This window comes from Dermacentor andersoni, chromosome 5, assembly GCF_023375885.2.
Source record: "Dermacentor andersoni chromosome 5, qqDerAnde1_hic_scaffold, whole genome shotgun sequence".
Lineage (NCBI taxonomy): Eukaryota > Metazoa > Arthropoda > Arachnida > Ixodida > Ixodidae > Dermacentor > Dermacentor andersoni.
Genome location: NC_092818.1, coordinates 164966713 through 164992956, shown reverse-complemented (window position 1 = coordinate 164992956; position 26244 = coordinate 164966713). Strand labels below are relative to the sequence as shown.

General features: G+C 44.6%; 1 protein-coding gene and 1 pseudogene across 2 annotated transcripts in view; one reads left to right on the top strand and one right to left on the bottom strand.

Annotated features, from left to right (window-relative positions):
- Positions 1–19476, top strand: part of LOC126531580 (venom allergen 5-like) — a 28816-nt gene extending 9340 nt beyond the window's left edge. The window contains exons 3-10 of one of the 2 annotated variants that reach the window (XM_055071260.2): positions 109–196; positions 1971–2143; positions 4422–4522; positions 10617–10741; positions 13817–13957; positions 16983–17248; positions 18455–18532; positions 19332–19476. In XM_055071260.2, the coding sequence (XP_054927235.2) occupies positions 109–196; positions 1971–2143; positions 4422–4522; positions 10617–10741; positions 13817–13957; positions 16983–17248; positions 18455–18532; positions 19332–19424 (1065 nt within the window). In that variant the 3' untranslated portion in view covers positions 19425–19476. The remainder of the gene's footprint in view (positions 1–108; positions 197–1970; positions 2144–4421; positions 4523–10616; positions 10742–13816; positions 13958–16982; positions 17249–18454; positions 18533–19331) is intronic. The other variant, XM_055071261.2, reaches the window with a different exon arrangement.
- A 2377-nt stretch (positions 19477–21853) lies between these two features.
- Positions 21854–26244, bottom strand: part of LOC126531578 (cytochrome P450 3A24-like) — a 21564-nt pseudogene continuing 17173 nt past the window's right edge.

Sequence of the window (26244 nt, the reverse complement as noted above, 5' to 3'; positions counted from 1 at the left end):
GTACTTGGATGCGCCAGCAGTTTTCGTCACCCCCCAATTAACAGTGATTATTATTTCCTTTAAGTGTCGTACGTTTGGAAGCTACTATATGGATGACGCGTCTTGCAGGAATGGGACGACGATCTTGCAAGAGTGGCGCAGGCCCATGCCGATCTTTGCACTAACCAGCCATCCTGCTCCTCGTGTATGAGAATCGGTGCGTCTTACACCAATCATGACCATTCATTCGATCCTGTGATACCCCACCTCGCTTTTAGCTGTCTCAAACTTTTTTCGCTTGGTCGTCCGTTCTCTAAAGATAGCTGTTTCATCATCGGGTATTTTCATCAGCGTTCATTTACAAAAGAGCTTCCTGGGCCACTGTCGCCGCGGTCGTACTAAATGTGCGATCGACAGGGCACGCTCCGTTGATATTGCGGACACCCGAAAACAAAAGTGCACAAGCCACGGATTTCTCGAATGAATATATATATATATATATATATATATATATATATATATATATATATATATATATATATATATATATATATATATATATATATATGTGTGTGTGTGTGTGTGTGTGTGTGTGTGTGTGTGTGTGTGTGTGTGTGTGTGTGTGTTATGTTCCGAGTGCAGTAGTCAAGTTCAGGCTGCAATTAGCAGGCTGTGAAGAAAATTAAGTTTTTTTTCCCCTGGAAACCGTAATCTGCACACTTTTCCTCCCAAGGGTCATGTCATCGATTTTGATTTACCTCACTTGGACGCGTGTATCATCCTCAATCAGTTCGTTTTGCAGCCGGAATGGGTTCATGTACTTCCCGAAATTCCCCAGGTGGTTTCTGATCTGACACCGACAGCAGCAAAACCTGTTCTCAGAATGTGAGTGGCTCGCAATCAAGTTCAACTGAAGAAAGAAATATGTTGTCCAGTGTCATCCTTCACCCTTAAAGACGGTGTTATCGCAGTGTAGTGGTATGAATCACCGTTGCTCTCCTCGGACGTTTGGAGTTAAGGTCCCCTGACCAACAAGTTTATCTAAGGTAGCGCTAACATAGGGGATGTAGAAAGGAAAGGACGACATAAGCGCTGTCTCGCAACTGAAATTTTATTAAGATCTATCCGGAATATATACAGATATAGAGACAAAAACGTGAACACGAAAACAACAAGAAACCCAAGAACCTAGCGACACGCAGCGAAAAGCAAAGCAAATTACACGTGAAGCACTCTCAATGGGTACACGCTGCATATAGCAATTTATTATTATTATTATTATTATTATTATTATTATTATTATTATTATTATTATTATTATTATTATTATTATTATTATAAAGAAAGCTCTCAATAACGATTAGCCCGATTAGCACTAAGTACATCCCAATAAAATTTTGGTTGCGATACAGCGCTCGCGTCGCCTTTTTCTTTCTTCATCCCTTGTGTTAGCATCGCATTTCGTTTACAGCCATGAACCGCATCCAACTAGCCCAATTCGCAGTTATAATTTAAGGGCATCTATCTCAGAGCTTTAACACCTCAGCTTACTAGATTGACGTCATGGCTACGAACACATTGCAGCGGATCGTGTTGGTTCGATCGAGGTATGTGGAAAATCCCACCTGACAATTTTTTATAACGAAGCTCAACATTGTTTCTGTTTACGAGAGCAGCTAAAGGGCTTTTAAGATTCCCCATGCCCGACATACGCTCTCTGTTGTCGTCACCTCAAGCACAAAAAGTTTTGGCGGAGCTATACGCGGGACCCTGGCGCGCCATGCTTGAATAAGTGAGGCAAATATGCGTGTGAATCAGTAGTCGTGTGGCAGCGCACCAGGCCAATTGGTCGCGCATAGTGTCCTACTAAATCGCTGTAGTGGAAACGAAACGTCGGGCTTGTTTCACCACCGAAAGGTTAAATGTGTAAAATTCTTTGCTTCCTATTCTGCTTCTTTTTTTTCTTTTTTTTTTAACTTGCACAAATGCAGAGAAATTCCCGTACGTCGGCCGCTCCAGTTGCACCATTCGCACGGATTATGAGCACCACAGCTCTGACTGGGAAGAATGCATTGGATCCATGTTTGACGAGTCCCACAGGATTCCCATCGCACGTTCAAGCACACCATTAAGCACAATTCGTGGAGCCGAAAGTTTCACTCAGGTGAGAAAACATCCTCAATGTAATTAGAGATTGCAGTAAGAAGCCTTAAGCTTTCACTGGAGAGAAAATAAGACGATGATGACGACATTCTCTGTTACTTTAAATCACATCAGAACATGATTTCAACATGTTCCACCACGAAGTATCCTTTTTTCTCATTAAGTCACGTAAAAGCCACTGTACAAGCATTTCAAAAAGCTATGTAAGATTTATTGAAGGAGCACCAGTTAAGGGAAGATTTTGTTCAAGTATCTGTTGTTTCGGATTCAATATCCCAATCTCCGTGGTCGCCAGCTTCATAGGCTAAACCCTCAATTCATCGCTTCAAAGTCGACTTTACTATAACATTTGCAGTTAGCATCAGCAATTTTTAAAACTATTTGATCAATTAGTTTTGGAATATATTACTACGGTAAGCATTGACATTTACGAAGAAGATAGACCATAATCTAACTTTGAGAGTTTTGTTATTCAGACAACCCTACACGTTCGGTTCTTTGTCAGCCCAAAGCGCGCCACGTGTCAGACATTCGCTGGTCCTCTTTTCATGGCTCGCTCTGGCTTCAACTAAATTCAGCGTTGATTTACAACAGATTGCACAAGGTACGGTACTTAAGACCACCGTGGCAAACAAGCTGTAAGGTTACAATTTGATTCGGCCAGGCCTCCAGTAGCAGGCAGCAAAAGCAGTGAGCACATCGCAAAACAATGAGTACGTTCAAGTGTTAAGTGTATATTAGGCATATGAGACATTCATTCAAAATATGCACTTCTCTGCATATAAATATATCTACACTTATCCAGCATATTGCTCGCACAGGCAAGGAAGGGTCTTAGGTGGTTTTCATAATGGTGGATGTACTTTAACTAGCTTCACCCCAATACATATTTATATTGCTGTGAGGTTATTTACCATACGAAAATAAAAATAATACCGGCAAACGAAAGCCTCATGACAGTACCTGAGATTATATTAAAGCGTGCGGCACAAGACAGTGGGGCCTCCAAAGCTGGAACCAGGGTGGTACGTGGGTTGGAGGCTCGCTATATAGCCGGTGTGTGCCAGGGGTGTTCGCATAGAAGATAAACAGTCCAGGACAGCGGACAGTCGATCTTGTATTCCGCCAGCAGGCAAAGGACCTCAGTGACCCCCAACCCACGGACCAGCCCAGCCCGCCGAAGTATACTAAATAATGACACGTTATTTACACTTCGTAAGTTTGCACAAATACTCACTTACCTTCACTGCAATACATTGCGTATACTTTTTCACACTGCACTACTGTACTGCAATGAAGCTACTTTGGAACACATGTAATGCGTGCTGTGGCAAACGTTGCCCGTCGGGGTTGCTTAGAGGCTATGGCGTTGGGCTGCTGAGCACGAGGTCGCGGAGCGAAACGCAATAACACCCATGCACTTAGATTTAGGTGCGCGCCCGCTACGGCGTGCCTCATAATCATGTCGGGGTTTTGGCACATAAAACCCCATAATTTAATTTAATTTTCTTTGCTGCAAACGTTTCGTGCGATTAATTGGTCCGCCTTATATTCACTGAACTTCATATCGTTCCTGTAAGATGCTGTTTTGATTACAGATTCGATTTCTAAGTGCACAACATCCAAAGATGATTTTTATTTTTCTGCATTGTAACACTCATACCCAGCTGTTCGTTCCGTTATTTTCTAAGTTGTCATTCCCTTTCCTGTTACCAAAAAGCCATACCAGCTATGGTTTTTTGTGTTTGGTTGTATCTAAGCAATGTTTTTGCACTTGTCTGTATATGTTAAGAAAAATGCTTCGTTGTTGTTGTTGTTGTTGTTGTTGTTGTTGTTGTTGTTGTTTACTTAGTGTGCATGCCCAGGAACAACCTTAAGTTTTGAGTGCCACTGAAACTGAAATAAAAGGTTGGCGGATTGATATAAGATGCTTGTTCGTGTGCGTTCGAACACGTGAGTATGCACAGAAGTTTTATGCGATCGGCAATATCGTAGGCAACATCGACACTGGCGCAGTTATAAAATATAGATTATAATCACAGTGTGTACATCCCCCTATAAAGAGCCCTGAAAGCTGCGCGTGCGACCACAACCGGGCATCTGCCTCGCAGCAAAGCCGGCAGCGTACACACTGCGCCATGGCGCACTTGGGAAGACGTATTAGTTGTAGCCTAGCTAAACTGCAACGCTCAGAAAATGTCAGGCAGGGTGTTTTACCTGTGCTAATGCTACTCAGAACGCTATCTAATATTTTTGTTTTGTTGTCCTTCCGCACGCAGCTGGCTTGGGCGACAACCTGGAAAGTTGGATGCGGCTTTACCAGCTACCCATCTCATAGTTTTCGCTTTGAGATGCGCTACACTTGTGCCTACGGTCCTGGGTGAGAAACGCCTTAAGGGAGCATAACTACATAGCTTGTATATTCAGTCACGCGATGTAAAAGACGACGGTTGTGGTGACCACCAGGACTGTCGCGTCCAAAGCGAATTGAATTTCTCGGCAGCACAGACAATTCCTACATTCACTAAAGCAATGACACTAATGCAAGGGCAGCAGCTTCATCAAATTCAAGTTAATTTTCTTTAGATATCACACATTTGGCGAATGTGGTAATTTGGCTATCGACTGTTGCAATAAATTATTATTTATTGTAATCGTCGACACAACTCACGTAGCAAGTTCTTGTTATAGTTGAGATTTTTCTATCTTGAGGCGTGTGTTACGGCTCCTTTATAGAAATATTCAAGAAAAACTGCCAGCGTACGCTTCTGTTACAGTTAAGATTTTCTGTTTTCAACTTTTTTGTTGAAATTAAAATAAAGAAAGAGACGTAGTCACCTTATAACGGTGACAGCTACTCCTTTTCGCATAGCGGAAACAGCACTATAAAAAAATGTGTCGTAAGAAAATTGCAAGAAACCACGTCATAGGGCCAGAAATTCACAGCATACAGTCGTATACACCCAAGAACATATAAATATAAAAGGCAAAGGAAAGTCGCACCACAATGAGTTTGTAAACAAAGTCACAAACACTCACAAGCACTGTGATGGGCATATAAACAGATGAGAATACACAGAATACGAAAGAGTGTATCACGTAATATGCAACGCTAATAATTAAAAGTAATAGAAACAAGTTGTAGTTACATCGTGTGACTATTCAGTGCGATATTTAGTACTTGTTAACGATGCAGTGTCTTCGTAAAAATGTTCGAGCGCGTTTAATGCTTTTCGCTGTGCTATTTTCGGTGGCCACGGGCCCAGCAATTTTACGAGTGAGAAAGGTCGGCGAGGATCAATGGAGTGTAGCTCTTGTTTTAGCTGCCGTCTTTGCATCGCGTATGTGAGGCATTCGAAGAGCAGATGGCGAACATCCTCATCGTCGTGGCCACAGGGGCAAGCCGGGGAAGAAGCCTGTTTTATGCGATGTAGGAAATGTCTGGCGTATGCTGTCCCAAGGCGCAATTGATGAATTAGTGTCTCAGTACTGTTAGCAGTTAAATAATCGATTCCTTAGTATTTTCATTGAACCAGGTTGACATACACAAGTCCTTCTTTAGTACTCTTAATATATGTTGCGTGTCCATTGGTGATAAAGGAATGAAATTAATTTCTCCACCTTTATAGGCCAATTTTGCCTACAAGTACGATAATTCGTTGCCTGCTACACCAGCATGCCCCACGACTCACTGTAATATCACTTCATGTTTTCATTCAGTAGCCAGAGTTAAACTGTTCAGTACTACGTATGTTATCCGTGCGTGTGGTTAGCTGTCATCAATATTTTAAAGACATGCTAAAGCCGATAAGGAGTCCGTACAGTTGAACCCCTTTTTGGGTGTCTCATAAGTTTTGATAAAATAAATGGCTTGTAGATTTGCCACTAATTCCGCTCTTGTTGGTGACGACGTGCGTCCCAGTGGACAAGCGTTCTCTATACATGTAACGATGGTATAACATAAGCTGCAGTCACACTTCCTGTAATTACAGAACCGTCCGTGTAGACGTGAATATATCTCTGGTACTTGTCAAATATTTGGTGTAAAGCTAATTGTTTCACTGCTAATGTGGAAACGTAGCTTTTATTTTTAAGACCTCTGATTACAGTTTCTATTTCCGGCGCCTGTAGAAGCGATGGTGGGTAGCAGAGCTCTAATAGCCAAAAATATTATGCAGATCCCACGCACTGTGGGAATCGATGGAAGCGAAGCTTTCCGTGCTGGATGCTTTGATTGACGATAATTAGCGGTGATGTTGACGGCTAAAGCTTAATTTCTTCGACGTTTAGGCTAACACGAGAGTGATGAGTTGATGTTAAACGTTACCTTGCGTGCACCACTGCTGTTTGTCTGCGTAGTACACAGAACACACAGAAAGAGGTGTTTGCTTGAGGCGTTGTTGTGCGCCATATTTTATAACCTCTGAGAGGGTTGAGTGTTGTCATTTCTTCGCATGGCACATCGCATTGTGGCAGAAGTATTAAAATGGAATTGGATTATGGGGCTGTACGTGCCAAAACCACACTCGGATTATGAAGCAAGCCGTAGTGGCGGACTCCGGATTGATTTTGACACCGTGATGTTCTTTAACGTGTCCCAAGATCTAAGTGCACGTGCGTTTTCTATTTTGCCCCCGTCGAAATGCGGCTGCCGCGATTGGGATCAAATCCGCGACCTCTAGCAATGTCATAGCTGCGAAGCTAATGCGGCGGGCACAGAAGTGTTGATTTGTCGGTCGACGGCTTACGTAGTGTCTCCTGGACCCTGCGGTGCGCTTTAATTAATGCGGCTCTGCTTTTGCATGCCCTGCGTAAGTTGCCCGCTTGACATACTTGCATGGCGTTTATTTTTCAAAAGTGGCAGCAACGTACTGTACCGTACCTTAACCACTGTCCTATAGTGTGGGGTTTCCTTACCTTCTCACGTCACCCCCCCTCCTCTCTTATATGGGAACTGCCTCTTCTCCTCTCCTTCTCCTCTTCTCCTCTCTACTCTTCTACCTGCGTCCCCTCAGGCCTCGCACGTTAGTAGAAAGGGAGGCGCTGCAGTTTCTGCAATGCTATAATGCAGATATAAGAAGGAACAAGAAGCATGTGCTTGCCGCGGTAAAGCTAGGGAAACTATGGAGCATGTTTTATTAGAATGTGAGGACGTCTGCCCAGCGGTCTATTAAGGCACCACTGGCCTCCTTGAAGCCTTTGGGTTCAGCGAGAGCAGTAGAAAAGTAAACATGTCCGCAAAAAGGATTAGTAAGAGGCGATTGGAGGATTGGTGGAATACGAGTAGGGAAACGACAAAAAAAACGGAGACGTACAAAAGCACAGTGCGCAATAGGGGATCAGAAAATTTGGTTGTGGGAGTTCATAGTGTTTTTCTTTCTTTTTTTATTGTTTAGCCTAGGTAGGACATTAGGCAGTATAATAGCAAGAGCTTGGTGGCGCAACCCACTGCCCCGTTCCAAAGGGGACGCTCATAACATCCATCCTACATCCATCCACCCATCCATGCTTCTGAGGGGAGTCACGGATAATTACAGCTGTCAAGTGGCTAATGTGGCGACGGCCAGGGAGCTCCAGAGGGCATTGCGCACATTCGACGCGGTGGGATGAAAACGAGTTTCTCCCGTCGCCTTTCCTCTCTTACTCGCGCTTGTCATCTATATACACGCTCTAAGCCACCTCCCGAGGCGGTGTGCGCGACAGCAGCCCACAGCAGCAGCAGCAGTGGAAAAGTCGAAGGAAGAGGCAAAGAAAGCTTCGCTTTAAAAACCGATCGTGGAAGGCGTGGTTTATTCTCTTGTTTATTCTCTCGAAACATGGCGTGTATCTGCGCACCCGGACGGTTCTCTATCAAAGAAAGAAGTGGATGCGCAGAATGCTGGGCAGAAATTCTGAAGAGATGTCGACATGTTTCCAGGCTGCGAATTACGGTGAAATGTGGTTCCCGCGCATCTGCAATAGTGAGGTGACTGTATGTAGCTCGCAGGATTCCTAGACACACTCGTAAACTCCTAGTCTGCAACAGCTGTAGCCGGCGGAGGGACGTCGCAGATAATTTGTGCAATACCGGGGCGGAGTTAGCAATTCTCTGACGGACAAGTGCTGAGGGAACGTGCTGTGGTTGTTTCATCCCACTTCGTACCTGCCATTCTGCGGAAAACATTTATGACACAACTAGTTAGGTCCTCCCGAGTAGTCAACTTATGAGTCCATCGAATCTGGTGTACTAAAATCAAGCGGAGAAAACGATGTTTCCTGACCAGCTCGATCTCATGGCTGTCTGTTGAAAGACCGAAATTTCAAACTTTTTTCTTCTCCTGAAAGGCTTGAGGCGCGTGTTACGGCGGTATCTACTTTCTAGAATTACTAAAAAAAAAAAACTGCCAGTGTACGCATTCGTGCTTTAATGGCAAAGCCTACGTTTCAAGCACACGCGCTCATGCTTACGGCTAATAAAGTTGTATTGTTTCTTTTACCCCTAGTCGCACATTTTGTTACATAATGCTTGCGTCCCCTTTCTGCTGACCAAAAGGGAAAAAAAAGCAACAGAATGCTAGCGCCTACGTAGCATATGACAAGGACCCGTGTGGAAAGTATCCTTTCACGATGAATGTTGAGCATTATGAATATTGTTCGAAACCCACGTTTTCGTCGGATGAGACGAAGACGTGGCTTCGCTCGGTATGGCAACCATTTGAGATATTTGCTGGTGGAAGCAGTTAGCCGACTGGACGGCTCAGATAGAATTTTCTTTTTATTTATGAGGAACACGTGAGTTGCGGGAAGTCAAGTAAATCCGCAATTCTCAAGCAGGGTAACTTGAGTTAAGTAGAGAACTGTACTGAGCTCACAGAAACGGAAGGCTGGCACGATACATCGCATGCATGGTGGCATTAAAGAAGCGAAGTGATCGGAGTATCACGAACAAGTATAGAGCGAGCAGATAAAGCCTTCACGTGTATACAAAAATTTCTAATAGCGATCGATTTGCGAGATCCACTACTTACCGAACATTTATGGAATGTTTTATCTAGCAGCTAGTACTGCAACAAACATAGAGTTTCTCACTACATCACCTAGAGGGAAATCTGGTGCTGCTGCGCTGTGGTATGCATGGGAATGCCGGTATATTGTGGATTCGGATTGGCATCGTTCTCGTAGAGACAGGACACCTTGAAGACGCGCTTGGTAAGTACCGTTCCGTCTGTCACAATCATTCATATTCTACTAGAACAGCACGTGAAAAGCTGTGTTAGCTTTATTATTACGCGAAAACATGTTTTGTTTAACTATAAGAACTTGTTATTGCGTGTACGATTATATGTTACGTAAAAAGTATCAGCGGGCTGCTAAAGTTGGAGGACAGACGACAAGGTTCGCGCTCGCTTTGAAACAGTTGGTCGTCTGTTCTTGATTTTCTTCGCTTGGTCATGCATCGTGGGTGAGTAAAGATGTAATATGCGTGAATGGAAACATTTTATGAAGATTTTACTTTGAAAACGCGTTATTTGCGTAGCCATATCCACGTTTTAGACGAAGCCTCTTACAACACCAGCCAACACGAGCCTCGCAGACACATATACCGTCATTCCCATGACGGCACGGTGCCCCCTTAAGAAACTCCCATAGACGGTGGCGCCAGATTACCCTCTAGGTGTTATAGTGAGAAACTCTATGGCAACAAAACAGAAGCAGAAACGAAAAGAGGCACAATGTGCATGCTTGCTCTTCAAACTTATCAGAGGTAATTAGGATACGTCCCATTTGTACAGGACATATCTCTGGCTGACAGGCACAACCACGAGGAATTGGGAACAGTATCTAGCAGCGTATAGTTGACTGCAGGTGACCCTGGAGAATACCGTAATTTTGTGCATAATTGTAGGAGTCAAATTAATTGAGTAAATATGCTGCAAGTGTAGCATGAAAATTCATATAGCACATTTATCTGCCGTACACGGCACATTAGTTGTGTTTTAAGTAATAGCGATATTAGTGGTTACGAAAATTCAGCGCAAACACGATGGACAAAGAAGGAAGTGCTCGACACGGTTGCAATATTAGTGATCAGGCGGTCAAACTTAATCCTGAGTCCCTCGACTATATACGACGTGCCGCATAATGAGATCCTGACTTGGGTGCGTGAAACCCCTGCCTGTAATTTATTAAATATTTGTATCAGTTCCTTCGTAGAGCGCTAGACAGTCCAATTAAATATTCCGCTACATCTGCTGAGAACGTTTACTAAATTTGGATGGGTTTTAATTTTTCGTAAATGAAATGAGCTTCCTTCAAATCGGTTCGGCGATTGGCTAAGGATACAGTTTCTGTCATCAAGGGGATTCGAATCGGGAGGTTACGAGCAAAAGATTCTTTTTATGACATCTCTGGCGCAGAGTACGCGAAGCGCGTTCACGAGAACACTGTTACATTTAGGGTTCACTGTGATCGATATGGTTTGGTTTTGTCTGCAGTGGCAATATCATGGGCCAGGAAGTTTACAAAGTTGGGCCAGCCTGCTCTGACTGCCCTGAGGGCACCTGCTGTGGAACAGCGTGCGAAAGACACCACGTCACTCCGTCGTACGACGGCTTGTGTAGTAAGTATAGCAAAACACGAGCCAATCTTACACGATCAATATTAAGAAAGTGTCAGCCTGAACTCAGCAACATTGGCTGCTTCCGCTAGGTCTGTGCACACACTGTAAATTGATTTGCACTCTCAAGAGTCCTTAAGGGCGCAAATCGGCCTATCACTCACGCCCTTACACCCGTAATGGCGTAAGCGCGTGTGTTATAAACAAAGAACACCCTTAAATGTTTAAGACAATTTACAGTGTAGCGAATAGCGCCAAGAAAGTTCGGACTTTTTTTCATGTCTGAGTCAATGTGGGTTACCGCAGAAGCTGCGGCCGCTGATTGCCGTATAGGAGCAGTGGAAGTGTAGTAACGAACAGGTTTGCAAGTAACTGAAATGCGTTATTAATGGGAAAGGAGAGCGCATTTCGATGCGTCCCGTAAAAGAGACGCACAGCAAACTTTGGCGATGAACGCGCTCCGCAATTAATCGTCAGTCCAGGTGGCGGAGAAACGCGACACGGCACCGCCACAGACCACAGCAGCTAAACCATAGCTAAACTATAGCTAAGCCATAGCTAAACCATAGCTAAACTATAGCTAAGCCATAGCTAAACTATAGCTAAGCCATAGCTAAGCCATAGCTAAACTATAGCTAAACCATAGCTAAACCATAGCTAAACCATAGCTAAACCATAGCTAAACTATAGCTAAGCCATAGCTAAACCATAGCTAAACTATAGCTAAGCCATAGCTAAACTATAGCTAAGCCATAGCTAAGCCATAGCTAAACTATAGCTAAACCATAGCTAAACCATAGCTAAACCATAGCTAAACTATAGCTAAGCCATAGCTAAGCCATAGCTAAGCCATAGCTAAACTATAGCTAAACCATAGCTAAACCTTCAGATGCCGCAAAGCATCTCTCGTGACACCACTCGCGTCTCGAAGAGCTAAGTTTGCGGTCGGAGAAGAACGTGCCCTGCGGCAATTCAGTTGTGCGATAGCGCGTGCAACCGATCGAGAGGACAATAAATTGGGGCGTGTATGTTGCAGTGATTATTTATCAGAGAGGGAACAATTTGTTTGATTAAATTCTGTTTGCAGTACCAATAAACCAGTTTGATCGGGTGTGCCGCAAGGGTCTGTTATAGGCCGTCTTTTTTTCTCAATTTATATTAGCGATATAGACGCAGGTTTTTCACCCCAAATAGCCATCAAAGATTATGCAGATGACGCCATTGTGTAAGCTAAAATATGCGCCCTTAATGACCAATAGAAACTTCGTAACCATTTACAAAAAGCCAGCCTCTGGTATGACGAGTGGCAAATGGAGCTGAACGCATCAAACACTCTTTGTATGCGTATGACGCGTAAGAGAGATCCGTTAATTTTTCCCTACAGCATCAACGGAGAAGAATTAGCGGAGATTAGGGAATTTAAGCACCTATAGAGATTCATCTCACGAATGACCAGAACAGGTCGGTACATGTTGACAACATTTGTAATAAGGCCATGCGTAAACTTTGCTCATTACGAGGAAACCTTCACGACGCTACTCCAGAGGTAAAAACAATGACTTATAAAAATGACTGTACCTCCTGTATTGACTTATGTAAGTCATGTGTAGCAGCCGTACACTCAACAAAACACGTAAAAATGTGAGCGCGTTGCAAAATAAGGCATTGAGGTTTATCTTTAGCACATACGCTACAGCCCAGTCCGCCACCGAACTTAGAAGCAGAACTGGTCTCATGACTGTCAAGCAGAAAATGCAGCTTAAGAGGCTGACATTCTTTTTCACGTATTAAGAGGGGATTGTGAAGCAGACTTAGAAAAACACATCACATCAAAGAATCCTGGTAGCCACAGAACAAGGCGTTCAAAACATATCAAACCACTTATTTATGTAACAGAATTATTCAAGCATTCGTTCTTGGTTCGAAGCATAGACTATTGGAACAACTTGCGGCAAAAGATAGTATATACAGAATGTCCTGATTTACAAGCTATTTTTTTAATTATGGGGTTTTACGTGCCAAAACCACTTTCTGATTATGAGTCACGCCGTGGCGGTGGATTCCGGAAATTTCGACCACCTGTGTGGTTCTTTAACGTGCACCTAAATATAAGTACACGGGTGTTTTCGCATTTCGCTCCTATCGAAATGCGGCCGCCATGGCCGGGATTCAATCCCGCGACCTTGTGCTCAGCAGCCTAACACCATAGCCACTGAGTAACCACGGCGGGTGATTTACAAGCTTTTGAAAAGGCTGTTACCGATTATTTGTAAACAGTTGAGAATATGTTTTATTGTTAGCTGTCTTTCGGTTGCAGCTGTTTGGCGCATCACTTTCTCTTTTTTTTAGTTATGGCGATATAACTTGTTAATTGTAACTAATGTGATTTACCGTTTTAGTATTTGTTTATATGCTGTGCTTTCCTATCCTGATTGCTTTCTATAGAATTGTATAAACATGTACTACGTTTAGTTTGTACGCGACAGCAATGTAACCGCAACTTCTCTCTTGGCATGTGCTGACAGTATAAATAAATAAATTAATTAATTACTTAATTAATTAATACAACAAGTTCATTACCGATTCCTTTAATTATTTCAATATGTGTTTCGATTTCACGTGAAAGTAACCTCTACTTTTCTCAATAATCCTGTTCATGGACTAGAATTACGTTATTTGAAACAGGCGATGTTTAAAAATCCAAGAAAACTTAAAATGATAACTCCCTTTATAGTTCGCTTTTTAGCCAGAATTTCTCATGATGTGACGTATGCACCCTGTCTGCACGCCTTAGATAGCATTTTTAATTTACGCTGCATTTGACCTCCTTTTTCCTGCATCTGCTGCTGTTAAAATCAGATAAGCACGACTGAGTAAAATAATAAGATAAAATACCTGCTACCACAAGAACACAGTTTTTCCTTATTCATTAACACCTTATTTTTAATGTTGACAACACTCCACACTTTGTGGATTGGGCTTTTACTTTTCAATGCAACTCTTGCCCGCGAGATGGAACTAATGCAAGGAGTGTATCAACAGAATAAATTCTGAAAAACATTTTTTTTTTTTTTTCAGAGGTTATCGACGATGGCCCAAGCGTTCCCTTGGACGATGACAGATTGCTGTCAGCGTGCTTGTTCAACAAAGCAACTACGCACAACTGCAGCTTCCGAAGTGAACCTGCTGATGCTTGGACGACGAAGACATTCTACGGAAGTAAGCCTCCGTACCGTCACGGCCGGCGTTCAAGAGCGTGACGCTCTACTCCAGCTACATTGCTACATAACTCAGCTTTTTTTCTTATATATGCACATTCATTCTTTTGCCAACATTTTCAAAAGGTTATTTTTCGCCCTTTGATCTTTGATTCCTTCGCATTTTTTTATATAAGTTTCAATTCGTCAAAATGTCTTTCTTTTTCTCATGTGTCTCGAAATATGAAAGAGAACTACGGTAATTTGTTTTCCTGGTTTGTTTTTAGAGCTAACAATATGTAATGATGACAGGCCGAGAGGAACTGGAGTTTCCTCCGACAAATGTGTTCGTATAGAAGCGCGCACTTCACAACGCGTTACGCCATTTTCGATGTGTTGACCGCATATTACAACGTGTATACACTAAGCTCAGAGGCTGCGAAATATACGATTGGTTCAGTACTTGAACGTTGCAATAGCAAAACGCCGCTCGATTGCGCGCACCGCGTTCCCAGCGTCGCGGTTGTCACTGTCCGCACTGCGATCGGCGGCGTCGTGATCCTGCAAATTCTATACACTGTTAGCGCAAGCACTTTATTAAAGCTTTACTAACCGCGTCGAGCCGAGTTTCACCGTCGCCAGCAATTTGACCTTTATTTGACCGCAGCTGCGCCGTAGCCTTGGCAACGCACCGCACCGAGCAACGCCGCCGGCATGGCGCATGCGCTCTCCGCAGCTGGGTCGCCGCCTGACCACGTGACTCGCCGCGCGCTCGGCTAAGAGGAGCGCCGCGCTTGCCTAGTCAGCGCTCATCGCCTTCTCTGAGCCGTCTTCTCTGGCCGTCTTCTCTGAGCGTTGCGCGGGAGCTTCGAGCCGTCGTCGCCAAGCGGCGTCTGACCACCCCGCGGATATCACCCGGCGAGCTGCTTCACTGGAGAGGGTCCGGAATGCAAGAGGCGTCGCACCATTGAGATCAGTGTAGTGACCGCGGCGTGCGCGCCCTGTTCGTTTGTGCTTTGCATGTCTAGTAGTTGCGCTTTCCCTGTGGAACAAAAGGCGTCGCACTGTCTGACGATGCGTGTCTACCCAAGCCTTATCACAGTCATGTCTAGCGGCTAGTATGCTTGTGCGGCTAGTATGCTTCGCATAAAATGGCTGTGGCTTAGCTAAGGTTAAGCCCAGGATGCGAAGCATACTAGCCTTTATTTTAGTTGTTGAACCACTGTTTAGTCTGATGAACTGCTGTTGCTTGGCTATATTTGGTTCGGCTAGACGAAGAAACAACTCATGCAGGCGAGCGCACGAGCTGAGACCCGGCTATGTAGCTACGCGGCCGCAAGCGAGCGCACGAGTTGAGCCTCCGCTTTTGCAGCTGTTATGACGTCATATGGTAGCTACGCGGCCGCGCGCAGCGCAGGAAGGAAGAGCGTGGTTGTGCGGCTAGTATGCTTCGCATAAAAACATCTTGTAAGCTAGGCTGGTGGGAATCGAACCAGCGTCTCCGGAGTGTGAAACGGAGACGCTACCACTCAGCCACGAGTTGGCTACTTCAAAACGGGACAAAATCGCCTCTAGTGAATGCGGTGTTGCCTTAGAAACGTGCCGTAGAAAGTTATACTGCGGTATATATCGGTAATTATGACCGCGTAACTTACAGAAGTCGCAGTTTCACGAGTAGCGAAGTACCTTTCCACTACATTTCTAGTGCGCTCTGCGCACACGCAGAGCCATCTTGGGGCAAACACAGAAGACACCCTCCTCGCAATGTACGGAGCTGCCCCGACACGTGGCGCACCACTCGCCCCATGATTGCGTCCGCCTTCATGGCGCGTCGGGGCCCGGCTATCTTTGCCGATCGCGACGTTTGGCTGGCGTAGCGCGTTTGTGTAGGCGGTGCGAACGGGGTGCGATAACGCTATCGCGTTCCACTCTTGAAGGCGGCCTAACTCCCGAACAAGGCAGCTCGGCAGAATGCAAAGAGGAAGCATCAGCGAGCTACGGAGACGGAAGAAGAACGAGAAGAACGACTTTCTAAGCGGCGTGCCCAGTATGCAGCTCGGCTACACACTATTGCTTCGCAATCACCAGGCTTAACCAAGCTAAGCCACGGCCGTTTTTTTTATCCGATTCTGACATTCATATGTTTTGTCTGATGTAATGAGTCGTGACTGAGTGGTCGTGTTTAAAGTAGCCTTAAGTATGCAATGCGACATGATATTTCAGTATTATGACCAGCAAACACGGCGGCGCTTTTACGTTTCTCTTCGACCATGGGATATTATACGTGCAAGGAGTCGTTTCGTTCCATCCTCTTCGTTACTTATAGTCCATGTCTCACGGTCTGCCGGTTTAGGAGACACCGTTGGCAGAGCGCCGAAAAAGAATAGCGTTGGAGTAGACTCGTTACGTTATCAATGAATCTGCGACCCCAAAATACTTCTGGTCTCGTACCTTATCAGCCTACTACCGACAAAATATCGTGTTTTAAATTTGGCACAACGTAAGAGATGGCTCTAGCTTTCTACGTTTTCAACATAGACGAAACGCGTATCATGTCATATTTTCAAACGTTTTTCTTGCAAAAGTAAAAGCTTTCTGAAAATACGCGCGCTTCTGTTTTGCAGCGCTGCCGCAGCTCGCTGCTGTCTCTCTGGCCCGCTTTGAGGAATACCCGAAACTTCTCAGGGTCTCTTGATCAAAAAAAAAAAAAATCATTGGTGATTTAGCCATAAATGCTAGAGGAATGCGTTGGTATTACGATGCTCCTGTTTGAGGTCTGGGATCCATAATTTAAACCGGATTCACCGCATTGAAAAGTTTTGTTCAGGAGCTCACTCAACACAGGGCCTGCCTCTTCGAGGAGTGAAATGCATGTGGAGGTGGAGCAGACCACCGCCAATTATACGATATATATATATATATATATATATATATATACATATACTTCACACGCACTTTTTCCCCTTTAACACACTCCCAATGCTAACGCATTTAAAAAATTAAAATCAGCTGACAGCGGCGGTGCTTCCGTCTCGAATCTTGCGCAGCGGGCTACGCCGAAACCGTGCTCGAATCAGGGGAAAGCGCGGAGTTCACCTTCGAGCGGCCCGTCCAGTCGATCAACGGCCCGCTCTGCGTCGACATCGAATACAATAAGGGACCCAACGTGGCCGGAATGCCTGACCGCGGAGTGTTCGACCTTCTGGTGACACCTGTCGAGAGGCCGCATCGCCGGAGGACCATCGGCCTGTCAGGAGGAGCCACAAATGTCATGCACATGCGGGTTACACTCAACTATAACGCTGCCGTGCAGGTGAGCCCGTCTGCCGACGGAACTATTTTAAGCGCTTACATTAACGCGAGCTTCAGCGCGCGCTGGAAACGCGCCTCGAACCGAAGGTTACCTTCGAGCATTTCTCTCTTTCCCTGTCTATTTCGTTCTTTTCTCTTATTCAAATTCTTACAATATGTAAGCAATAAAAAGAAACCGTCATGACAGTACACGGCAAAAACTTTATTAAGCAAAGAAATTTGTGGGCTGCCTTTACGTAAGCTGACTTGGCGTTCTAGTGTGCTTTTTGTGACCTCTATTGGGAGCTGTCTTGAGCGTATTTATGTTACTCGAGTTCGTATTTGACTCTTTCATTTTTGTTATATTTATTTTGTTCAGTGCCGCCTTGTTCCTTTGTGTTTAGCGTACACCCAATCTATGTGAAAAGGCGTCGCCGACGCTGCTTAAAGGCGCCAACATGTCTTGAATATCGTGTAATAAATAATAATAATAAAAATAATAATAAAAAACGCGCTATGGAAGTATTATTTTAAAGCATTGTAATGTTTATTGCTTGGGAAATACAATACAATAAACAGGTTAAGGATGCTAGTACGACAAGATAGTGAGGAACCCTTCGACGTGAAAAGCCTCAACGCGATTTCATTTAATGAGCTCAGTGGTCTTAGCTAGCTTTGAAGCCTTGAATGCGCGTCCAGGCAATAATAAATATTGCTTTTCATCGCAAAAACAGAATGATGGTACTATTGACCAAAGGATAAAAAAGAAAAACGGGATGAGGTTGAAGAAGCTATGCTTGTCTTTGATAAGAGAACCAGCTTCAATTTCGTTGCGAAATATCAAACAATGCGAATCACGACATCTCGCGAAACTTCTGTTCCTACAGCGATAATTTTCTATTATCTACCTACAGCAGAAACTGCCGTGGCTCATCACATGGTCGTGTTTCGAGTGCCATCATTTTGAACGTCAATCTTTTTGAACGGATCGAATAGCTATCATTAGCGGGTAAACTAAATCACGCTGATTATATCTACGTTTTATCATCAGGTGTACAACCCGCCTGCAGGTGTGTGCAGCGCGACAGGAGGGTGCAATATTAGCGTCGACGAACCTTCAAGGCAAATTAGTAAATATAAAAAAAAATCTGTGCTCACTATCCGCATTCATTCGTGAAAAGAAGCCGCCCTGCACAGCGTCCATGAAAGGGTGAACTGCTCATTACAGGAAACACCGTCAACTTTGAGAACTTGTGGGTGTCGCTGCCGACGGATTTCTTTCTTGGGGCCCTCACGTCAATTGCAGGTGATGCTAGCGGAGTCGCTGTCGGCGGCGGCGGTGGTGGTGGTGGAGGTGGTGGTTGTGGTGGTGGTGGTTGTCGTCGTGGTGATGCTGGTGGTGGTGGTGGTGGTGGTGGTGGTGGTGGTGGTGGTGGTGGTGGTGGTGGTGGTGGTGGTGGTGGTGGTGGTGGTGGTGGTGTTTCATGATTGTACAATAAATTTTATGAGTAGAACAGGGACTTCCAGACACATCCACAGCTCGCTTACAACTGGAGTGCGCGCGTGATTGAATGCGTTAGTGCGTTAAACAGGCATAGAAAACGCTTGGCAGCTCGTACTCCGTTTCGCTTTGATATGGACACGGAAGTCCAGTGCCTAAGCGGATACAACCTAGGCTGCACCTAGTAAATGTGACAGTTAAGGTGATTAATTGGTTAAAATAATTGCAAAGTGGCAATTAAACTCATTGAAGGGCATGACCTGCGTCTTGCACTATACTTATAGTACAGGACACTGCATGAGACTCGTTGTTTTGAACAAAAACATTTAGTTGTTACTGGTTAAGAAACACGTTAGGCAGCAACAAATACGAATGTAAGCGCCTATGAGGGTTAGTGTCAAGGTTTAGATATAAACTAGCTTCAATTCAGATTATCTGTCCTTTCCAACCAGCGAAATAGCCTAATGGCAGTAACATACATCTATTCAGATCATCTTCACATCGGACAATTTAAGACATTGGTATTTTTATCTGCCACGAGTACACTAATTTTATGTTGTGGTTCAGTATACAAATATTTCTGTTCATCTGTCGTCTTTCACAGATCGGCTTCTCATTCGCCGTGCCAAGAGGAAGCTCAGCCCAGTACGTCAACATTCACAAGGTTGCCATCTACGATAAAGCTTGCTCCGAGTGATGTTGCTAATTTGCCACATTCCCGAATAAACAGTTTCGTCTGGTCAGTCAAATACTTTGCTTTTCTTTGTGATGCTGCTAGATAAAAAAATGTCCGACGATTACGATACAACCTAATGTAAAATTTGAGCGCAGCTCGATACGTGTTTCAAAGCGAAAGCTTTATACAGGCCGCGAACTTGCGATTTCGCCGTGGCGGTACTCTGAGGAGGCACATGACGTCACAACGCGCGCCTCGCCGCGGATATTTCTCTCTCTCTCGCTCCCTAGTCACTACTGCGCATGCGGCACTAGTAGCACCGAGCCACAGGTGTTCCGCCACTGCACAGCGCCGCGCCTTTCCGCAGCCGCCGTTTGGTATGACGTCACACCGCGTTCCTCGTCGTTGCGCTCGCGTCCGCTCGCTTTGCCAGCTGCGTCGCATGCCTGATAAGTTATAACATGTCGAAGGATTGAAAAGCGAGAGCTCGCGTGCGCGCAACCACAGTTGCGGCGGCAGTATGGACGGCGGCAATTCTGATAAGCAGGAGGAGGCCTGGAATTGAGATTGGAACGAGATGAAGAGGAAACGAATCGCCCAGGAAACAGATGAACAGTGCCCCGAACGACCATGGCTAAACGCCGCAACATAGCTAGACAACCAGACTAACATGGACTTGCAATCAAGATTAACCAAGTCTAACCATGCTATGCCTTAGCTTTCGCTACGTATATCCTGCCATAGCCGAGCTAAGTCACTGCCAATTTTTCGTTTCGCAATATATTGAAGTAAGGAATATGAAAGCGATATCGCCGCACCGACTGGCAGTGCGCCAGTACCGTCAGGGTCTTCGCATAGGGATCGCAGCATGGGAACACTGGCATGATCAGCGGCATCGGAACCAAATGTGGAAGAAAACGACGACGAACGCGCGAGCAGTGGCACGAGCGCGTTCGCGCGGTTACGCCGAGGGACGCCGACGCTCAAACCAGGAATGGACGCCGAAGAGCGGCGCTTTAACGTTCAGGGCCCGTATTCGCAGAGTTTTTCATCCCGCCCACGATTTTTCATCGCTGAGACGATCGTCCCGGCCGCTATATTGCGCCGATAATTGGCATGTCTAGTGGGCACCTGAACGCCGCCCAATCGGGAAGCTCTTGTAAATACGAGTCCAGCACCTGCAGCCGACCACTTATGTCCAGCGCTCGTCGCAGTTATTTCGCGTTTTCTTTGTCTGCGTGTTTTTTTTAATTGTAAGCTGCCAATATGAACGTAATTTGTGAATTCAACTCCAGGAACTGAACTAGGGAAAATATTTAGTTCATCTGCGTATGGTGAAAAGCTACGGATTAAATTTTGATCCCCTGCAGTTCTGTAACGCGCATGGCATGACATGTCGCAACGCATGGTATAACGCTTGTTTATTGTACACACAGAGAAGCACGACACATGCCCAGCTACATTTAAGGATTCTGCACCTCTTGCCTATGCCGTGGTGGTAACGCTAGATGTTTATATGTCGCGGGCTCTACAGGTAGCGCATACTTAAGAAACGCCTCGTATTGCTATGCTATATCAGAGTTTATCTCCCTCGCGGGAAAAAAAAGTGCCCAATGTAACACCCAATGCAAGGGCCTATTAACAATTATGCCGAAGGCCTCCGTATCAAGTTTACTCTGGGCACGGCAGAGATCTTGCTCTTCGTTGGTGCCATTCAATAACAGGCCGTTGAGTGAAAACGCATTAGTGGGCCCATATGGCCGGACAGAATATCAACGACGCGAGTCATCAAGGCACTCTTGGAATTTTCTATTAACACGGGCCAAGATTCAGGACTGAACGGGGCCCTACGAACACGAATGTGCATTACTCGCATAATCGCACCCTATACTAACCTCGCCTATCCTAATCACCACTCCTCGTACCCCTCTTTTTCTCCATTTCCCCTCTGAGCAGAGTAACAGGCTAGACGAGATTAACCTCAGGCCAACCTCTCTGCGTTTTCTCAATAAGTTATATCTTATGCTATAGTGAGGCGTTCCCTGCATCTGTGGATGGTCCTCTTCGGAGCAAAAATTAAGTTTTAGATTTGCGTGACACGCGATACGTCACCGTGATGTGCGATAAGTTAGGCCCTCTGCGCATGCACAGCCTTCCCGCGGTAGACTTGCCGAGAGATCAATTAACGTTTTAGCAAGTCATCATCGCGTACCGTGCTGGAGTTTAGAAAAAAATTAAGTATGTAGTAAAAAATCAAGATGTTAGAGAGCTCAGCATCGCTCACGCATCACCCTGATAATTCTTATAATGATGAGGATGAAACCTAGGCCCTTTGCATTGGGCAGGAATTTGGAAACGTTCAACGCCAATGCTGTTGCACCTCCGCAGCAAGCGGAGTGCAAATACTGCACTCAATGAAGTATTTCTACTTCTAGAGCGATAAAAAACACTTCATCTCAATAATTTTTTTATTTATACACACTATACCCTCCTATACAGTATAGGGTGCGACCGAGGTAGTTGGAAAAGTATTGGAGAGGCCTTTGCCTTGCTTTGCTTTGCTTTGCTTGCTTGCTTCCTTGCTTGCTTTGCCTTGCTTTGCTTTGCTTTGCTTTGCTTTGCTTTGCTTTGCTTGCTTGCTTGCTTGCTTGCTTGCTTGCTTGCTTGCTTTGCTTGCTTTGCTTGCTTTGCTTGCTTGCTTGCTTGCTTGCTTTGCTTTGCTTTGCTTGCTTTGCTTTGCTTTGCTTTGCTTGCTTGCTTGCTTGCTTGCTTGCTTGCTTGCTTGCTTGCTTGCTTTGCTTGCTTGCTTGCTTGCTTGCTTGCTTGCTTGCTTGCTTGCTTTGCTTGCTTTGCTTTGCTTTGCTTTGCTTGCTTTGCTTGTTTGCTTGCTTTGCTTTGCTTTGCTTTGCTTTGCTTTGCTTTGCTTGCTTGCTTGCTTGCTTGCTTGCTTGCTTGCTTGCTTGCTTGCTTGCTTGCTTGCTTGCTTGCTTGCTTGCTTGTTTGCTTGCTTGCTCGCTCGCTCGCTCGCTCGCTCGCTTGCGTACTACTGAGAAAAAGGTAGTGCGTACTCCTGAGGAAGAAGCTGTCTTATCTTCGAGCGTCAGCGAGACTCGGCTCGTGAACGGGCTCGTCGTCGTAGGGCCGACCCCGAGTTGCGCGTCCGACACGCAAAAACACGTCGGCGGCGGCGGAATGAAGAAACCGACGGACGGACAGACGGACAGCTTGCGAAGTTTGACTTGCATGGTGTAACACTCGGTGTAAATAACAAAAGATTCGCTGTTCGACTCTCTTCACGAACTGGAAGGGGCGGTGATTTTTTATTTTCGCCTTTGAGAAATACGAAACATGTTAACTCATTAATGTCTCATACAGACGATACGCGTGTACGTCACTAAATGTCATCGCGCCTCCGCTTTCGTATTCCGACAGTGATATCTTCCACGTTCAGAACGGCGAGTCCTTTTCTAATCGTCAGAGGGACCTACACAAAGGAAAAAAAAGAAACGAAGTGACGTTAGGAACATATGCGAACACCTAGGCATGAAAAATCGTCGCAACGATAAGCTGCGTCCTGCGCTCGCCAATGTTACTGTATGCAAATGAAGCACTCTACGACCTAATTATCGTTTAAAACTCAGCCGAAAGAAATACTTCCGGTGATGGCATGTTGAATTATTCAAACAACTAACGAAAAACATCTGTCATAGTACGCTTAGCAAACTTTCTTTTCTGGGTGCCTTCATATCAATGCATATAAGGCCGTATTATAAAAATTTTTCGTTCGTAAGTTCTACGTGCATTTGCCACTTGCTGACCGTATTCGCTAATAATATAGCGATATCAAGATTGGTGGGCATATGCCTTCACGAGCAGTCCTAGCTTGACAATTTCTTCCCGAACGTGAGCCCAGTAGTTTCTTAGCGTCCTTTCTTTTTCCTTTTTCAGGAAAGTTACGCGTGTGAGCACGAACGCGCGTATATATCCCCGTTGCGTTGAATCGTCGAGCTTATTTCTAACTGCATTATTCTTTAATGAAAATGAGATGCTCACGTTATTGCGCGCCTTTATTTAATAGCTAAACGCAACACCTACTTCAGTCGAGAAAACGTTCAAACGCAATAAGATATACAGAAAACCAAGGCCATTTAGTTGTACATAGAATATGTATATAAGCACGTTTTTAAGCACTATACCGCAGTAAGAGAACTGTCTAAAAGTACAACAAGAATGCTAGTCTAGATTAAGTGAGTGATCACCGATCGTGCAATGAGACATCCAGACACTGCTAACACAATAGCTTGGGGTGTCCAAGGACTCTTGCAACGTTGACACCTCGTTACCTGCGTTTTGTCCGCGCGCACGAACTCCACGTTGTGCACCGAGTGGAGCAAGCAGAGCTTGACCGCCTGAAGCGCGAACCGCATCCCAATGCAGTTTCTTGGACCAGCACCAAAAGGAAGGTAGGTGTAGGGCCGTATAGAGCCTACGTTGTCTTTGCTGAACCTGCACGTCGAAAGTCAAATTGCGCAATAACAGCACTCATTAACAACGTGGCATTGAAATTTGGGCAGATGAAATCGGGTATAAGGTACCCGCTGTCATCACCTCTCTGGTTTGAAAGCATCCGGTTCAGGGAAGAATTCTGGGTCATGATGCATAGCGTAAATAGGAATGGCGACAACGCAGTCCTTGGGTATCTTGATTCCGGTTTCTCCCAGCACGTAGTCTTCATGCGCAGCTCGTTCGATCCTGGTGAAAGTCGGCAACGAAGAACCAAAAAATGAGGATTCAGAAACAGAGTTCTTGTCTCTGTAAAAGTTTTGCCCAGTTAAGATATATAACGTATAGTGGCACTAGGCAAGCAAGATTGAGAGAACAAGGATAAGAATATACAGGAAAGTTAAACAGTGGGAATGTATTTGGCTACCTACCTTACCTGAGGATAAAAGGAATTAAATAATTTCATGAGGAAAAATTAGAGTGACAGAAAAAAAAAAAGACCTATTGTGATGTAACGTGAGCGTACATGTGAAGGGGCGCGCGGTGTAATCACTATCGTGTGCTTAAACTTGCAAGCGCCGTGGAGAAAGCTTTTCACTGCACACAAAACCGACAAAAGTTGGCAAATGGGAAAGCCAGCATTGATGAAGTGTTGATGAAATTAGCATCCAACAAGAGAGAACAAAACCACGGAGAGAATATTCGGAGGAAAATTGTACCTACTGCGAAATACCGAGCACGCAAGCGTATGTGCTCTTATAAGCCTAGAGCCCCCAGCTATAACTAATTATTTTTTCATATCAAGCACCTGCTGTAAGCATATTTCTCAGAGGCATTAAAAGTTGTCTTATTGGGATAGTAAATGATCATTCGAGAGAGTATACTAGATCATTAGAATAACTGTACATAAGGCATTGACACCGGATGAAGCCGAAACTTGAAAAAGCTTGCTATGCTGAATGCCTTAAAGGAGACTGTTCCATCCTCACTGTAAGTGCAAAGAAACAGTTTCAAATTTACTTCGGTGAAGAAAACATGTTCTGGCAACTTAAGTAGAATAAAAAGAAAAGCTCAGAAGGAAAATCGCTGCGCTAACCAGAAAGGTTAAGGGTTTTGCTGAAGTAATAAGTTCACAAACAGTGAAGACCGACTATAGATACAAAAAAAGCGCAAATGCATAGTAGATATGCACAAGGGATACAGAGTTTAAGTAATCTATCGTAGAAATACAATCAAGAGTTCAGATTGAAGATAAAACGCACGAAAGGGAAGCAAATGTCCAAATGTAATAGCTTGAATGCTGTGTTACTTGCTATGGCATAAAAGTCCTACACCACACTTTCGACTAGCCGTTAACGCACTCGATACTCGATAAGTAAGGGAGCATGAAATACCTGTAACGAAAAAAAAAAAACTGCGCACACACGAAGATGGAGAAAGAGGCAGTTCCGGCAGTCCGTTTTCGTGTCAAAGATGCAAAAATAAGCTCTAACCTCCACATGAAATACTGCAGGAGTTGACGAAGAAACTGGCTATATTGAAGCTGCTAGCTCCACGAGTTGTCAACAATTGAGGCAACATACAGACAAAAAAAAAGGGGGAGCGAAAGCACCTGCTGTCATAGCAAGGCTCAGGAAGAGAATAGTATGAAATATCTTTGAATTGAGAAACGGCTCAAATCTTTGTCGATAGAGACGTGACACTGCAAACCAAAAAGCGATATTGCTTGATCAGAAATAGGAAAATTTGTGAGAGGAAACGCAGAGATGTCAGCCTGAGACCATCTAGCCTGCCATACTATGCTCAGAGCAAAGAGGAAGCTTGTACTAAAGGCCAGTGAGTATCGTTATCTCATCCAAACCAGAAACGATAAGCTTACTGTTTTTGAAAATATCAGGTGTCTTTGGATCGAGGTGTGCAGTGGACCTTTAAAGCGTTTGTTTCGATTTGCCTATATATGAATATCTCCCTTCGTTTACTGAATGGTAAATTAAATTCGAAGTATTTATGCTGCCAGACTGAATTTACAGCCATGCGAAATTCCAAGATGATATGCATCCAGACTTAGCTTTATTAAGAAAAAATAATTTACAGGCTTCTGAAGGTTTTCTCTTACGTAATTCTGTAGCACACGAGCAGTTGAACTGCTGCTGATAACGACTGGAATGAGAGATACCTGAGTGTCATTACAAACTAAACCCCGAAGCTTCGGGATCATAACCTCACTTACGCTGCATCTGTTATGGTAACAGTACTAATACGTATGGAAACTACTTAATTAGTGCACTATCTTGTGCAACAATCCGCGCAAGTCTTTCTCGGAGGGAAAAAGAATTTA